This window comes from Piliocolobus tephrosceles, chromosome 9, assembly GCF_002776525.5.
Source record: "Piliocolobus tephrosceles isolate RC106 chromosome 9, ASM277652v3, whole genome shotgun sequence".
NCBI classification, from domain to species: Eukaryota; Metazoa; Chordata; class Mammalia; order Primates; family Cercopithecidae; genus Piliocolobus; species Piliocolobus tephrosceles.
In genome coordinates, this window is record NC_045442.1 from 6,831,299 (window position 1) to 6,850,064 (window position 18,766).

The 18,766-nt window shown below is 44.4% G+C and overlaps 1 protein-coding gene across 2 annotated transcripts in view; it reads right to left on the reverse strand.

Annotated features, from left to right (window-relative positions):
• The window catches only part of DOCK1 (dedicator of cytokinesis 1), a 553,659-nt gene that overhangs the window by 485,503 nt on the left and 49,390 nt on the right, over positions 1-18,766 (reverse strand). For both annotated transcript variants that reach the window (XM_023224362.2, XM_023224359.2), the window contains exon 2: positions 3,423-3,506. In XM_023224362.2, the coding sequence (XP_023080130.2) occupies positions 3,423-3,506 (84 nt within the window). The remainder of the gene's footprint in view (positions 1-3,422; positions 3,507-18,766) is intronic.

Here is an 18,766-nt window from a genome sequence, read left to right on the forward strand (position 1 = left end):
AGGGTCACTCAATCAACACTAGGGACCTGGCCCCACCTCTCCTATCTGGTTGGCCCTGGACATTGTTTAAAGGCAGGGGTCCGCACCAATATGACCTCTCAAAGCTAGAAAGTTCATTTTCTTTGTTCTATGTCGTAAGCCTTCGTGAGCTTGAGAAAGAGAAATTAACCATAACTTGAAGGTAAATTTAGTCTTTGAACCTTAAAATAAAGAGTTATCATCTAGAAATTATATCCTCTGGAGCAAGCGCTATAATATCCTGGAAAGGATCATAGAAAAAAAGAAAATCAATGTTGCTAAACCAAAAAATTGTCTTAGAGGAAAAGGAGAGCCAAGGAAAGAAAAAGAAAATGCCAGACTCTAATACAAGTCATGAAATTTAGACAAAACAAGAGGAAGACATTGGAAAACAAATGGAAGTACATTATTCTCTTTTTATTTAATGACAAAAAGTCATCATGCTTCCCAAAGTCAAAACTATTAATATTTCTCCAAATGCATTTCTCTGATTAGATTCAGATTAAAACCAAAAAGTTAGTTGACAAGAACGGAAATTCATTTTATGCTAAAGAGTCTTTACAAAGACTGAAATATTTTCATCAGAATCTAGAAAGACTGACTGGCCCAGAAAATTAATGTTCACTGTAGATCTCTTATCATGATGTCGGTCAAAAAGTCAAATGCCTGCAATCAGATATTCTTGAAGTTACATGTATTACAAGGACCACAGACATACCTGAGGATTCACTGTTTAAAGAACACATTCCTCAGCCGGGCGTGGTGGGGAGCACCTGTAGTCCCAGCTACTCAGGAGGCTGAGGCAGGAGAATCCCTTGAACCCAAGAGGCAGAGGTTGCAGTGAGCTGAAACTGCACCACCGTACTCCAGCCTGGGTGACAGAGCAAGCCTCCATCTCAAAAAAAAAAAAAAAAAAAAAAGAACACCACCACCACACACACATTCCTCTTAAGAAGCAAAGAACAAGAATGCAGTCCCCACGTGCCCAGGGGCCACAGGAAATCATTAACTATTCAGGAATGACATCATTGCCCAGTGTTTATTAACCAGGATTTCAACTTCAACTGACCAGCAGCAAAAGTAAAAAAAAAACATACAAGAGCATTTCCCTTCAGATCAGAAAAGTGTCTGAGATGAGTGGTTTGATCCTTAACCTCTACTTAATTTCTCTCTGTCTCCTCTCAGGCACACGCAGCATGTACTGAGAGGAGATGAGGGAACACAGCTGTCAGCTGTAAACACGGAAAGCAAGCGGAAGACCCCATCACAACTACTCATCCGCTTAAGGACTGGGACTGGTTTCGCAGAGCTGCACTGGCTTCCAGGCAGAGGCCACTGAAGTCGATTTTTTTTTTCAAATAGGACTTTTTTAGGGAAGGTACAGCATGCATCAGATGGGGAAATAAGGGCTATGAACATGGGTCTGTTAATAGGTCTGTGTTTCTCAGAGGAGTCTACCAGGAGCTGGTCACAGTTTGCCTGGAGCAGGGAAGCTTGGCACTACGTCATTCCTCATGAAGTGGATTTCAAGTTGGAAGCTCAATTTGGTGATTACTACGGGATGTCTTGGATTTGCCCTCTCACCCCCACCTCCCGTGTGGAAGGGTTTTGCTAAAACCCTTTGTGAAAAAGCAATTTTGCTACTGAAATTATCCTTTTTATTCATACGCTATATGGGAACCACCCTTTCAAGCAGGAAATTAAGCCGACAACAATAAGAAAACACAATCTTACCAAAACCTCCAGATCTAAACAGTCTTTAAAAAATCAAGCCCATCATTTCTTCCCTTCTGTGCAACAATAACCACAGCGTAAAATGAAATATGGCCTGCTCAAATTATTTGCAAAACACAAAATACAAAAACAAACTGTCTGAAAAGTCAAGGACATTGGAAAACCACTGTCACCAACAGTTTATTTATTGGATAATTATAACAATTGCTTCAGGCCGGGCGCAGTGGCTCACACCTGTAATCCCAGCACTTTGGGAGGCCGAGGCAGGCAAATCACCTGAGGCTGGGAGTTGGAGACCAGCCTGACCAACATGGAGAAACCCCGTCACTACTGAAAATACAAAATTAGGTGGGTGCAGTGGCGCACGCCTATAATCCCAGCTACTTGGGAGGCTGAGGCAGGAGAATCGCTTGAACCCAGGAGGCAGAGGTTGTGGTGAACCAAGATCATGCCACTGCACTCCAGCCTGGGAAACAAAAGCAAAACTCCGTCTCAAAGAAAAAAAAAAAATTGCTTCATTGGATGGCATCCCATATAACTGTGATAAATCTCTGTTCATCCCAAGAAAATGGGTATTACAGGTTTAAAAAAAAAGGAAAGGAAATAAGAGATATGAAAACTGTGGCTCCTCTGAGACATACTGCTAATAAATCTAAGTGAGGACATTAAAAGAAAAAGTCTCAGTTCACACCAAACACGTCAAAACAATGAAGCAGGCCGGGCGCAGTGGCTCACGCCTGTAATTCCACACTCTGAGAGGCCGAGGCAGGCAAATCACTTGAGCTCAGGAGTTCAGGAGCAGCCTGGGAAACATGGAGAAACCCTGTCTCTACAAAAAATATAAAAATCAGCGGAGTGTGGTAGCATGCACCTGCAGTCCCAGCTACTTGGGGGGCTGAGGTGGGACGACTGCTTGAGTCCAAGAGGTAGAGGCTGCCTGCAGTGAGCTGTGATTGTGCCACTGCACTCCAACCTGAGTGACAGAGCAAGACCCTGTCTCAAAAACAAAACAATGAAGTAAACTAAAATATCTTAAACCTATTTTTTATAAAGTGGTCAACTATTAACAATCAAGATTTACACACACTTGGCCAGGCAGAGTGGACCACACCTGTAATCCCAGTACTTTGGGAGGCTGAGGCAGGCAGATCATTTGCGGTCAGGAGTTCAAGACCAGCCTGAATAACATGGTGAAATGCAGTATCTACTAAAAACACAAAAAAATTAGCCAGGCATGGTGGCAGGCACCTGTAGTCCCAGCTACTCGGGAGGCTAAGGCACAAGAGTCACTTGTACCTGGGAGGCAGAGGTTACAGTGAGCTGAGATTACACCACTACACTCCAGCCTGGGTGAGTGTACTCCAGCAAGACTCTGTCTCAAAAGAAAAGAAAAAAAAAAAAAGATTTACACATGCTTGCAGAATAAGGAGCCAATGAGTTTAAAAATGGGAATTTCAGTTTTAAGTTCACCTTAATAAAGTATTAAACAACAGACAGCCTCACTACTACCTTTACGTGAAACAGTATCCACTTGCAAGAAAAGTGAGCCTGAGAAGGGAGCATGACTGTCTGTGTGTCTGTAACAGAGGAATGCTTTGCCCAGCAGGCACTGAGAAGGTGTGCCATCTACCCAAACATGTAAGAGAAAAGATACCAAGAGGCATACGCACCTTCATATGTTTCTAAGATGTGCACAGTGTCTCCGATCTGTAAAGAAAGTTCATCCGCTCCTCTGGCATCATAGTTATAAAAAGCTGTGATGAAAAAGGGGAAATATATTAGTAATAGTAAAGACAGAAGTGACCATGCTGAGTCGTGTTGGTTTGTTTTAATGTTGTTGTTTTTAATACTGAAATACGTTCAGTCGCTGCCTGGATCATCCTCTCTGATACCCACAGAAGTGGCCTTTTCTTTCAGACAAATATAAAGGGCCAATAGTTTAAGGAGGAGAAATTCATAACTACCCACGACGCCAGATGACCGTAACTGACATAAGAAGACATTGTGAACAGCATTCTGATTGACACTTCAATACTATCTTTTATTTCCATTACTAGATTCTTTTTATTTTCCTAACTATGAATCAATTGCACATGGACTGAATATTCTTTGGAAATCAAATTAACAAAAAATTATCACATTGCAATGTTGATATTAAACCAATAGATGACATTACAATCACAGTAGACAAAAATATGCCCTATGTTAGAAGAAATCCTTAAAAATGACAATGATAAGCAAGAAATGTCTGAAATCTCATGTTTATCCTGACATAAAGCTGTTCCTATTTTGCAAAAGGATCATATTGCTCCTACATAAGCCCCTAAAAAGTCATACCACTAAATTCAAACCACACTTTTGCTCATGCATTATAGAATAAAGGCAACAGTCACCGGTGTAAAAAGGATGCTACAAAGAGTTTTAAGGCCCAAAAAGTATTCGAATAGCCCACCCTCAATTTAAATATATATATATATCAATGTTCCTCCCACCCAACAGCCTCTACCTAAAAGGATACAGCATTCAATATAAAACTCATCTTCAAAATCCCCGATCAAAGTTCTCATCCATCCATCCTCCACAGCCCAGCCAGGCGAGGCTATGCACAAAAGGCACCTTCATTGTAGCAGACCTCTAAAATTCTCTAAAATTAAACCATGTCATGTGCAAACTCCTCTGGTAAGCACAGGCCACCATACCTTCCCACCACACACTCCCTTCTGGCCCTTGCTTCTACTGAAGGAAAGAAGCCAGTTTAACCCACATCTTTGGGTACCAACTTCTCCCTCGCCAGCTGGGCCTTCCCACTGGGTGCACCTCATCACAAAAGCCAGACCCAAGTCCGTGTTTGATCTTTCAACTCCACTCTTCCAAACAGTCCTGGCACCACACAGAGCTTCCCGTCTCTTGTTCTGTATGAGCCAGTCTTATTTCAGATGTGTGTGTTAAGACGTCCCCAACTGAAGAAAAGTCACCAGTGAGCAGAGCCACCCCCCTTTCAATGTTTCCTGCCCACACCTCCAAGAACAGGACAGTGTTTAGCTGTACAAGGAATGGCCTCCATAAACCCGAGCTGCCTGAGCTGCACCTCGGGCTGTAAGTCCAGAATTTCAGGTGCACGCAGCCTCCTGGTGTTCGTGTTCATGGTCTCTACAGACAGCTAAAGTGGGTAGGGCAGCACCTCTCCCCAAGCACCTGGGTGCCTGCCCCCTGGCAAACAACCTGCTCTATCTTCGGGTTTTCAATGGCCAGAATAAGGACAGGATACTGACCTCATAGAACTGTGTGTGCATTTTGTGTCTTAGAGAAAACGATGCCCGTGCTGGATTTGGCACAATGGGGTCCATGGTGAACATTCAGGTAACGGTGAAGGCCTTTCTTTGGGTTGTATTTTTTTACTGCTATCAAGACGTCTACCATTACCTGAATTCTTTTTAGAAAGCCAAAGCAAGCACATTGCCACATGTGCACAAAAATTCTATAATATCAAAAGCCATACCTATGATATTGAAAATTCTATTTCCTCAGGTATTTTCCTATATTTTCCCCAAAATTCATAAAATTTAAGTGTCCTCAACTGACAAAGATGGTTATTAGTAGTTATTAAGTTTATTTGGTATTTTACAGTGAATCTTTAACACGAAATAACTGCATCAGGTGAAGGAAGCCCAGGGCAGAGGCTGGACTTGCCCAGCTCAGCATGACCATATTCTTAAACCTTCAGGAACCATAAACGCATTTATCACAGTTCTTAACAGCATCCCTGCCAGCACGCCTATTCTGTTCTAGATGTGGGAAAAAATAAACATGTCAAAAATCATAAAAATGAAATAAAATGAGCGCATCAAGGGTAAATACATTCAGGCACATGTGAATTTGTAAAGCACATACACATGATTCCTTCCTTCTTGTTTCACCTCTAAATACCCTACTCCCCAATCCCAAAAGCAGACAGTGGAAAGCAGTGATGAAAATCTCATACATGGATATGGAAACTTCTAATTTAACTATGAAGTGAGCCAGACAACCCATGATTTTGTAGGTAAGAAAAAGAAGAGCCTCAGGGGTTACACACATGGCCCCAAATCATGCAACCCAGTCAAGATCACAACCCCAGATGCCCAGCCCCTAGCCCTTTGTTCATTTTAGGATTAATGATTAAATAATCCCATACATGAAGACAAATTAAAAGACAACTTTGCAAGGGTATCTGACAAGGGAGTAGGAGAGAATGGCAGAAGGGTGCAGATAGAGTAACAGCCCTCCAAAGATGACTCCAAAAGGCTCCCAGGGTCTGTTCGTCACCTTCCACGGCCACAGGGGCACTGCGAGGGTGATTAAATTCAGGATCTTGGCTGGGTATGGTGGCTCACGCCTGGAATCTCAACACTTTGGGAGGATTACTTTTGGGAGGCTGAGGCAAGCAGATCACTTGAGGCCAGGAGTTTAAGAGCAGCCTGGCCATCAAGGCGAAACCCTGTCTCTACTAAAAATACAAAAAAGATAGCCAGGAGAGGTAGTGGGCACCTGTAATCCCAGCTACTCAAGAGGCTGAGGCAGGAGAATCACTTGAACCCGGGAGGCGGAAGTTGCAGTGCACTGCACTCCAGCCTGGGCAACAGAGCGAGACTCTGTCTCAAAAAAAAAAAAAAAAAAAAATTAGGATCTTGAGATGAGGGTTAATCCTGGATCATCCAAGTGGGCCCAGTGTAATCACAAAGGTCCTTATAAGAGGAAGACGCGAGGGTCAGAGTCAGAGACAAGGAGAGGAGGTTGAAGAGATGCAAGAAAGAGGCAAAACAAGCCAAGGAACACAGTGGCCTCTGGAAGCTGGAAGGGGTGAGGAAGTGCAGGCTCCCCCACAGCCCCGAGGGAGCATGGGCCACTGACACCTGCACTTTAGGACACTGAATCTCGTGTTTTAGCCCCTGAGTTTGTGGCAATTCATCACAGCAGCAATAGGAAATTAGCACAAGGAGGTGTCTGAAAAGCAATCTGAAAGTGGTACTTTGTGGTTCACTGATTCACTCCTTAAGGCAGCTGGAACAAGGGTCTCCACTGCAGGCACCTAAACCCAGACAAGTCCAGGGCTGTGGTTCCCAATTCTTGAGTGATATGAGAAAAACAAGAACCATGTAGGGAATTTTTTTAAATGAATCCAAAAGTACGTAATGTGAGAGGCTATCCTTTATTCTGATTATTTGGCCTTTCATAGTTGCCCCTTCTTAGGGGGTGAGAGCAAGGACTTCTTGTCTCCTTTAAGAAGGATGAGGATGACAAATGGCATCTGATTTAAGATGTCTTCACCTGACATACGATGTCCTACGAAGACGGCGGCCTTTTTGCTGATCGCTCAGTTTTGCTTCTTCAATTTCCTGATCTGTTAGGATCTGGGAACAACTCCACAGAGAACACGGTCACGGCGTCCCATTCACATCCTGGCAAGGGTGGCACCCTCTGGGTGGTGGCCTGAATGCCTACTACATTCTCCCTGGTCGAGTCCATCTTCCTTTTATAATGGCCTGGCTGCAGATGAGCATCTTCAAGTCCACATGCATTTCTCAACCCTGGACAGCAGACTCCAGTGTAGAAGCTGAACATGTGTAAGATGTGAAGTGGGAAACGAGACAGACATAAACCAAGCACCAAGTTCTTTGTTTGGATGATGTTTTGGTTTTTTTGTTTTTTCTTTTTCTAGGAGAGTCTGCAACAGCCCATAGTGAGTGGATCTTTTCCCTAAAATAAAAAATTAACAGCCTGCACTGTGCATCATTCAGCTGAGCCTTATCAGAGACCTAAAAAGGTACTGCCATCACCTCTGTTCAGTCTCCTGATTGTCTATAAACAAGCTGCCCAGTAAAATGCAAAGCAAACCACAATGAAATAAGGGAACTGTTAGACACTTGGTGGGAATGCCATTATAGACAACAATATGGAGGTTCCTTAAAAAACTACAAATAAAACCACCATATGATCCAGCAATCCCACCACTGGGCGTTTATCCGAAGGAAAGGAAATCAGTGTATCAGAGAGACATCTGCAACCCCAAGTTTCTTGCAGCACTATTCATAATACCTGAGATACGCAATCAACCTAGGTGTCCAACACGGATGAATACAGAAAATCAACGTAGGTGTCCAACAACAAATGAATGGATACAAAACAATGTGGTATCTTCACATAATGGAATACAATTCAGCCATTTAAAAAAACATAGTATCCTGTCATTCCCAACAACACGGATGGAATTGGAGGACATTAAGTGAAATACAACAGGAACAGAAAGTTAAACACCACAGGTTCTCACTCATAGGTGGAAGCGAAAAAAAATTGAGCTTATAGAAGTAAAAAGGAGAACAGAGGATACTAGAGCCTAAGAAGGGTAGGGGGAAGTGGGGATAGGGAGAAATTTGCTAAAAGATACAAAATGACAGCTAGGTAGGAGAAATAAGTTCTAGTGTTCTATAGTTCCTTAGGATGACTATAGTTAACCATAATATACCATACAGTTTCAAATGGCTAGAAGCAAGATACTGAAATGATAAATATTTGAGATGAGAGACATGCTAATTACCCTAATCTGATCACCATACTTCATATGTATCACATCAATGTGTACCCCATAAATACATACAATTATTATATCATCTCAACTGATGCAGAAAAAGCATTTAATGAACTGTAACACCCATTCAGGGAAAAGCAAAAAAACCAACTTGACTACTCTCACTTGAGAAAAAACACTACAGTCCATCAACCCACTTCACAGATGAAAACAGAGGTCTACAGGGGCATTGTGACTGGTTCAAGGTGCACAGTGAGCTGATGGCAGCCCTGGGATCCTCGGGCTTCCCTCCCAGGCTATCTCACCACTCCACACTGCCTGGCCCAAGACTTCATCACTCCTCAATGAGATGTACAGTCTTCCCTTCTCTCCACCACCAGTTACCTTCCTGAACTCTCACTCCAAAGCCTCGACCATTTCACCCGGCATTCTGAATGATGGTTCATTTCTCCAGCACCCAACCCACCTTTCCATCTGATCTCAGCCCCTCGGCTCCACCTGCCCTGCCAGGCCTGCCACACGCTCCTCTGCAGCTGAAAATCCTTCCTTCCTCCGCCTCTGACTACCCCACTCATCTACAAGGCCTGCCTTTAATTCCACAGCCTTTTCCAGGCCCTAACAGAATGATTTCTCCCCCTACCAAGAAGTTACACGCAGAACTAAATGAACGGCTTGCTTCTGAACTCCCTATATGTACGCTGTGTGGCACCCCACAACCTCGTGGAGTTGCTCATCTATATGTCTGTCTCTCCCATCAGACACAAACTCCTTGAGGGAGGCAAATATTTATTAATCATTGGATTTCCCACAGTAGCTAAAATCGTATCTTGCAGGCACTCAATAAAAATACACTGAATTTAACCAGATCCCAAAGTATTCTTCCTCATGCAGTCTCAGAGCGAAAGCAAAAGCTGTAGCATTTGTTCGTCTTCAAAATGCTCTTGCCCTCTGCAAAAAGATCCAGCGGCTGAGACTTAATCAATAAGAAAGAGAAACACAATAACAGCTTTGCCAGCTGTGCTTTGGGTGTTTTTGATCTAAGGAGATAGCCCACCCGCCATCAGTGCTCAGGTCCAAAGCTTCCCCAAAGCATCAAAGGCCATACATTACTCCTCGAAATCGACTCAGCTCAGTCTCTCCCTCGCTCACACACCACTGAAACATGATTTCAAGACTTCAAGTAGCAACGTAAACGTTAATTAATTCTTTTAAAGTCAATTTGTGAAAATTAATTGCTCTATCTGTGTTCTCATTTCCTTTCTCTTGCCTTCAGTTGTAAAAGCTTTTCAATGGTATGTATCTTCTCAGGGCTGGGGAAAATACAGGCCATGTCTTCACATGGCCCGAGGCCAGGGCCCTCCCTGTCTGTGCTCCAACAGGGTTTCACCCTAGGGCCATCCGCCTGGTCTCGAACTTCACACAGCCTACACATTTGCCTGGTCCATGGAGGTACCTTGCATTTCCTAAGCCTCCATAGGCCCCTGCGCTGGTCTACACTGAGCTGGGCTTGGAGAGAGGAGATAAGCCAGATGTAGCCCCAGAGAGGAAATCAGCCTAAGCCAGGTCTCCAAGGAACAACCTTTCACCGAGCCATTCAGGAAACACCATGTAGAGAGAATCAGAACATTATATACACCCTTTGAACTTGACCCTGGGGCAGAGACCAGCCATCTACAGCAACTTGGTGAAGATGAAGAACAAGTCAACTATATTGCTGCAAACAGCTCAGTACCCAACATTACCCACGGTACTCCTAGCAAGAATGTGATCCCAGTAGCCACGAATAAAAGGATAAATTCATCAGGCAGCTTTAGATGGCACCCACGTGGAGCTGGAGACTGGGTTTCCTCAACTCTATCTTCAAAATCAAACTGGCAGCCAGGCCATCACCAAGCTTCTACCACCTGAAGTAAAATCCTTCCACTGCTTTTGTTTGGAGACAAAAGCCTTAGGCTGGATTAGAGCCTCCCAGAGAGATAAGCCTGAATCCAAGCACTTACTGTATCACACTGCCACCATTTAATCACCCGTGTCTCTTCCACTTGACTGTGAGCCACTCAAGGACAAAAATCTGCATCTTATTTTTCACAATCATCTAAAAACACTTGGCACACAGCAGGCGAAGGACGGAAGGGAGGGAGGGAGGCAGGGAGGAAGGAAGGAAGGAAGGAAGGAAGGAAGGGACGGAGGGAGGGAGCGGGGGGGGAGAATAAAAGCAATAACATGCTTGGGAATAATCTTAAGGAGGTACAGACTTGTACACTAAAACAAAATGTTGCTGAGAGAAATAAAAGACATGAACAAATTGAAAAATATTTGTGTTCATGGAGTAGAAGACTTAGCATTGTTAAGATGTCAATGCTGATCCAAAACGATATACAGATTCAATGCAATTCCTATCAAAATCCCAACGACATTTTCCACAGATATAGAAAAACCCATCTCAAAGGTCCCAGATTAGCCAAAACAATCTTGAAAAACAAAAACAAAATTGGAGGCCTGATTTCAATACCTACTACAAAGCTACAGTAATCAAAACAGTGTGGTACTGTCATAAAGACAAATATACAGACAAATGGGATAGAACAGAGAACCCAAAAGTAAACCCTCACATAGAAAGTCAAATGATTTCAACAAGGATGCCAAGACTATTCAATGGGGAGAGGACAGTCTTTTCCACAAATGGTGCTGGGAAAACTGGATATCCACTTGCCAAAAAAAAAAATAATAATAAAGTTGGACTATGATATCATTCACAAAAATTAACTCAAAATGGATCAAAGACCTAAACATAACAGCTAAAACTATAAAATTCTTAGAAGAAAACACAGAGGAACAACTTCATGACACTGGATTTGGCAATGATTTACCGGATATTATATCAAAAGTACAGGCAACAAAAGAAAAGATAGCTAAGTTGGACTTCATCAAGATTAAAAACTCTTGTGCATTAAAGAATATTATTAAGGGAGAGAAAAGGTAACCCACAGAAGGGGAGAAAGTATTTACAAATCCCATATCTGATAAGGGAATGGTATCCAGAACATATAAAGAATTCCTGGGGGCTGGGCACAGTGGCTCATGCCTGTAATCCCAGCACTTTGGGAGGCTGAGGCAGGCGGATCACTTGAGGTCAGGAGTTGGAGACCAGCCTGGCCAACACAGTGAAATCCCAATTCTACTAAAAAAAAGGCAAAAATTGGTCAGGCGCGATGGCTCACACCTATAATCCCAGCACTTTGGGAGGCTAAGGTGGATGGATCACCTGAGGTCAGGAGTTTAGAGATCTGCCTGACAAACACAGAAACCCCATCTCTACTAAAACTGCTAAATTCGTCGGGCGTGGCAGCACGTGCTTGGAGTTCCAGCTACTTGGGAGGCTGAAGCACGAGAATTGTTTGAACTGGGGAGGCGGAGGTTGCAGTGAGCCAAGATTGTGCCACTACATTCCAGCCTGGGCAACAAGAGCAAAACTCCATCTCAAAAAAAAAAAAAAAAAACAATGAGTCGGGCATGGTGGCGCGTGCCTGTAGGTAGTCCCAGCTACTTGGGAGACCGAGGCAGGGGAATCGCCTGAACCTGGGAGGCGGAGGTTGCAGTGAGCCAAGAGCACACCACTGCACTCCAGTCTGAGTGACAGGGTGAGACTCTGTCTCAATAAAATTAAAAAAGCAAAAACCAAAACAGAAGATAACAACCTTGGTGAGGACATGAAGAAACTGGAACTCTGCAAGTTACTGGTGGGCATCCAAAATGGTACAGCTGCTGTAGAAAGCAGCAAATGACCATGAGATCCAGCAATTCCACTTCTGGATACCTACCCAAGAGAACCAAAAGCAGGGTCTGGAATAGACATTTGTACATCCATGTTCACAGCAGCATTATTCACAACAGCCAAAAAGTAGAACCAACCCAAGTATCCATCAACGGGTAAATTACTCAACAAAAATGTTACATATACACACAGTGGAGTATCATTCAGCCTTAAAAGAAAGGACATGTTGACACATTACAACACAGGTGAACCTTGAAGACACTGAAGATATTATGCTGCATGAAATAAGCCAGTCACAAACAAATACAGTACGATTCCACTTACATGACGTTCCTCTTCCTCGAGTTGTCAAACTCAGAGATAAGTAAGAAATGAAAGTAAGAAAGGTGGTTGCCAGGGGCTGGGAGGATGAAGGAGGAGTGAGTGAGTGTTTAATGGATGCTGAGTTTCACTGGGGAAGACACAGTTGTATTTTTAGTAGACAGGGTTTCTCGGTTTTTTTTGTTTGTTTGTTTTTGTTTTTTTTTTTTTTTATTATACTTTAAGTTCTAGGGTACATGTGCATAGACAGGGTTTCTCTATGTTGGCCAGGCTGGTCTCGAACTCCTGACCTCAAGTGATCCACCCGCCTCAGCCTCCCAAAGTGCTGGGATTACAGGCATGAGCCACCGTGCCTGGCCCCACCCCACATTTCTAAAAAGGACACCACTTTCAAAGTCACCAAGTTACTCTATTGGGTTCATATCTTTCTTAGGAACAGAAAGATTGTGCCTCTGCCAATAAAATCCCCTGAGGCAGTATTTCATGCACTGTTTGGATAATAGAATCAAGGAGTCATCTACATAATTAAGGAAACAGAGAGCTAGCTGGGCCTGGTGAGACAAGGAACCATCATTTGTTATTCAATATTTCTTTTTGGCTTTTAGTTGGAAACAGGTGGGAGGGATGGTGAAGATAAGAATTGAAAAGAAATATACAAAAGAGCCTTTCCTCACATTCTAATTGAACTGATAGACACAATAAAAGACATTTTAATATCTTTCTTCAGAATAAAATATCTCTGTATGCCTTATCCACAACTAGCAGCAACTATCTTATTTCTTTTTTTTTTTTTTTTTTTTTTTTTTTTTTTTTTTTTTGAGACAGTCTCGCTCTGGTCGCACAGGTTGCAGTGCAGTGGCACGATCTCAGCTCACTGCACCCTCCACCTCCCAGGTTCAAGCGATTCTCCTAAGCCTCCTGAGTAGCTGGGATTACAGGCATGCACCACCACACCCAGCTAATTTTTGTACTTTTAGTAGAAACGGGGTTTTGCCACCTTGGCCAGGCTGGTCTCAAACTCCTGACCTTATGTGATCCGCCCACCTTGGCCTCCCAAAGCGCTGGGATTACAGGCTTGAGCCACCACACCCGGACCAACTATCTGATTTCTGTCTAGCCCAAAAGGCCATGGTGCCCAAACACTCAGGCTTCTTAGGAAGCATAATTCTGAGTTGGGGGTAAGTGCTGGCTTTATTGCTATTCCAAGGCAAACAGTAAGGTTCTACTTTTCTACATTTTTATCTCCCATAAAGTCAGTTCTAAGATAGAAAAACACTGGCCTCCTTATTGACAGTCTTTGCAAATCTACCCACAAATAAGAAAAGACTTAGCTGACCTGAAAATTAGCTATTTTTGCATTGAATTTTGCTCAGCAGCGAAGAGGCAAGATAGGGGACAAGATTTAATCTCTTTAATCATCCTTCTTCAAGTTTATTGCAACTTGGAAAAATATCAGCTAGTGGGAGACAGGGACTTGCTGGTGACCTCACCAGGCAAAGCCCATCACTGGCCAGTCCGCAGAGGCTCACTGCAGAGTGGCACCAAGACCATTTGGAATGAGAGCCCAGCAGACTCCAGGATCAGGGGCTGGTCCCAGGGAGCTTCCCCATGGGGACCAGCAGGCAGCCAAGACCTCGCCGATGACTGAGTTGAGTGAGGACTATCTTACTTTCTCTGCTACAAACCTGGCCTGGACTTGCACTTCCCCTCACCAGTCAAACGGGTTCTACCTAAAGCGTTCTGTGAAAACAGGCACAGGCCTGGGGACCCTGCAGGGCAGAGCAGACTGGTCTCCACCTAGAAGGACCTAGCAGAAAAAAGGAGAGGCTTGAAAACTTGGGCTTACAGCCAACTATTTGTGATACTAACTGAGAAAGTGACTCTGCCGTGGACCCGAACTCCCCTTCCTGCGCTTCGGAGAAAAGTCTCAAATCATTTGTTCTGCAGAATACGAAGCCACCCCTTCCCTTCTCCTTTCTCACCTGTGTGTCACATCATTAAATCTTGTATCAACGGTGACCAACAGGGAAAGGGAAGGCCAGGGGGAACGCTTCAGAGTGCTCATTTGTTTTCTAATGGCAAAGACTCTACCTATAGTACATATATATACATATACATGCATATACGTGTGTATATATGTGTGTATATATGTGTATACATGTGTGTATATGTGTGTGTGTACACATAGGTATACATTTGAGGATGGGTCCATTTATAATTCATAAATAAAGCCTGCAATCATCCAATCATCCTGGAGGAGGCTTTGTCATCATGCAAATATAAACAGATGAGTTCCTGCCAAAGCAAACCACAGAGTCCCCATGCACCCTCCCGCTCAGGCCTTGGTCCACAGCCCTACCTCTCCCTGGCTTGGCTCTCCAGGTCCCCATCACCTCAGGATGAAATCCTTTCCTGCCACTCCCCCAGAAGAGTCAGAAGCCTCATGTGTACGGTCAACAGCACCCTTGCACACCCAACAATATACCGCCAGGCGACTGCTCACTGCTGCCCGTGCCTGTCACATAGCAGGTACTCAATCAAGGTTTCTCAAGTGCAGCCACCACTGAGGACCCCTCCTCTAATCTCCTGCCCCCCCTACAACACCACAGGGCTGGCGACCCCTTGACCTCTGCACCTCAAACCTGCATCTTCTCCATCTCGGCATCCATGCCTAACAGTGCCTGGCACCTGGAGTGCTACAAATGCTCACTGAGTGAATCACTTAACAAATCAACAGAGGAAGTCAAGGCAGTAAAACTATTACCTGAATGTTAAACCCACTGGAAACCACTGCGGCTTTGCTTGCATTTATTTCAAACAAATAAATGTGGTGGCTCATGCCTGTAATCCTCAGGCAGGCAGATCACCTGAGGTCAGGAGTTCGAGACTAGCCTGACCATCTCTACTACAAATACAAAATTAGCTGGGCATGGTGGTGCATGCCTGTAATCCCAGCTACTCCAGAAGCTGAGGCAGGAGAAACCCAGGAGGCGGGGACTGCAGTGAGCTGAGATCACGCCATTGTACTCCAGCCTGGGCAACACGAGCAAAACTCCGACTCAAAAAAAAAAAAAAAAAGAAAGAAACTAAAGAGCAGACCAGGATCTTGACCAGCAAAGACAACTTCCAACAGTCTAACCAGGTAGGCATGTCCTGAAGATCCAACCCCCACATCCAGAAACAAAGCACACTCTATTTCACTTGAAAAACTGTGCTAACGATCCTCCCCAGGGCAGCTGTGCACACCCTCAAGGAGCTCGGAGCAGCAGCAAAGACTGAGGAGGTCATGCTGGCTCTGATCCAGGGCCCACCTGGGGAAGGTGCAGCCTGGCACGTCAGAGGGTCTCCCTTTCCATGTGTGGGCTAAACTCTGATTTTTTTTTTTTTAATCTAATCCAAATTCTTATCTAAGGGGTCTGGGAAGTCATGCCCTACAAACCATAAATTCTCATCAGATGGGTTTTATTTAACCCTATATATCGTGATTTACTTTCCAACCTGACTCTGGCATAACGAGACAAAGAAGAAAATCAAAATATTTCACCCCAAAACATGTTTCTCTGCCACATTTTGAAATGGCCCTGCAAAGCTGTTTTATGGGGGAAAATCTGTACCTGTAAAGAATCTCTATTAACATAGCTAGATCTTTTTCTTCCAGACCCTCCCAATCCTAAAAAGATTAACTAAGATCTGAATAGGAAACATTTGTCATCTAGTGTCTCTAAGGGCACCCACTGTAAGACTTCAAAAGAACTTTGGTCTCCACGATATTTATCGTAACTTGAACTTTCCCTTTCTATCTATCTCCGTTCTTCAGAAAAACTCAACCAATTGTCCACCAGAAAATGTTTCAATTCACCTACAGCATGGAAGCCCTGCTTTGAGGTGTTCCGCCTTTCTGGACCAAACCAATGTATTTCTTAATGTATCTGATGGATGTCTCATGCCTCTCTAAAACATATAAAATCAAGCTGCACCCCGACCACCTTGGACACACGTTCTCAGGACCTCCTGAGAGCCATGGTCACTCGTATTTGGCTCAGAATAAAACTCTTCAAATATTTCACAGAGTTCGACTCTTTTTGACACAGGAACCCTCAGCAGTGACCCTCGCCTGAACACATCTGAGTGGAGTGAAACAGCAAGAACTAAGCAGCGCCCACCCCAGAATGAAGAAGATGCCTCAAAGGTCCCCAACCCACTGAAATCAGGAAGACGTCACTACAGCCCTGTGGCACATATTCTAGCACACTAATACCCAGGTGCCCAAAGGACTCAGCCTTCTAGAGAAAACCTACCTGCTTTATCTAACAGAGCCCTGACCGCCCCAATGGCTCCAGAATACCCAGCCTCCGGACCTGTACATCCAGACATCGTCATCTCTCAATCACCTTCTACACACATGTGGGAATACTCACTGTGCCAAAATGCCACAACAGACTCCCTGCTCTGGTCCCCATGAGCTGTGACTTCCCTGTCAACCTACCCTCTGCATGGCTGGCTTCTGAAGCCCCAACAAACCCTGTGAGTATGGAGCCAAAGAAGCAACATTCCTGGGTATTACACAAAGACTGTGGACCGTGATATCTAATATCTCCAACTACAGAAAAAAGTTCAACACCGTGAGCCATGTAACAAATAGGCATACATACACACATAAATATGCTCACATTCATCTACATACATAATTCACATGTATGTTAGTGGTATAACAAAACACACAGCCTTAGGTGATCAGCTCAGTGACTTTTGAATAATTCTATATGCCATGTACACCCAAGATAGGAAGAGATCCAAAAAGTACCCTCAGGCCCCTCTCTAGGAGACTTTTCTCCCAAAACACCATTTTCTAATTTTTATTACCATAGATAAGTAATAAATTGTCAATGCTTACACTTCAAATAAATGGAATTCTACGTACTCCTTTATGTCTGGCTTCTTTAGCTCAACATGTTGAGCCACATGAATGGTGCTGTATCGGCAGTTTGTTATTTTCTATTGTTGAATAGTATTCCATCATATCAACACATCACAATGTGTTTATCCATTCTCCTGTAGACGGACATTTGATATCAACACATCACAATGTGTTTATCCATTCTCCTGTTGACGGACATTTGAGTTACTTGTTTCCAGGTTTGAGTTATTATAAATAAGGCTGCAGCCAGGCACAGTGGCTCACACCTGTAAATCCAGCACTTTGTAAAGCTGAGGTGGGAGAATTGCTTGAGCCCACGAGATCAAAACCAGCCTGAGCAATACAGGAAGACCCCATATCTACAAAAAAATATTAGTTAGGCATGATGGTGGGCACCTGCAGTCCCAGCTACTCGGGAGGCTGAGGCAGGATCACTTGAGCCCAGGAGTTGAAGGCTGCAGTGAGCTATGACCGTGCCACTGCAGTCAAGCCTTGGTGACAGAGTAAGACTCTGGTTCTAAAAAAATAAAAATGAAGACAAATAAATAAATAAGGCTGGAATGAACATTCCAGCATGAACTTTTTTGTGAATGTGTTTTTGGCCCATGGAATTTCAGCTTTGATAGGAGGCATCTGCACTTTTGGAGAAGTTGCACATGCCAAAGGCATCTTCAGGTGAGCCAGCAGCCCAGTGCCGTCCCCAAGCCTGAAGAGTGACACTTCTGTCCATATTGCAACTAGGAGGGAGAAGGCAGGGAAAGGCAGTCACGCCAGGGATTCGCCAAAAAAACATTTAGTTTCTTTGTAGCTGCTTGAAATTCCTCCTCTGTTGTTGTTACATTATTCAGCTTTGATAAAAAAGTAAAATCGAAGATTAAAAACCAATCAAGCCCTCTGTGAGAAAAACAATAAAGCCTAGTGCCTGTCGGGTGTTACTGATGGAACCTCAGCACAGGCTGCTGGAGAGGACTCCCTTGCAGAGACCCCTTCCCTGCGTCCCCCCGTTGGGTACAGCCTGTGCCCAGGGAGAGCCCACGTTCCCTCCAATGGTGACAAAGCACTTTGTCTCCTCCCTGTGGGCTCTGGCCTGAGCCTCCTTTAGCACCCTAGGGAGAATGCCCAGTCTGGGCTCTTGCCCACCATGCAGATGAGAGAAGAGCAAGACAGGCGCCCGCGAGGGTCCAGCCTGAAGAGGCGCCCCTCAACACCCCCGACCCCTCTCCGAGGGGGCCTCACTTCCACTGCCTCACCATAGAGTCCCATTTTCAAGGCTGGTGGCCCCCCACTGCTCAGGACAGAATCCCTGGACCTCTGCAGACCAGCCTGGCCCCTCCCTCTGAGCCAAGCACTCAACCTCTGGAATCGAGACACGGACTCGGCCCCAAACCGCTGCTCTGTGCCCTGACAGGCAACATGAGCTCTGGGAAGCTCAGTT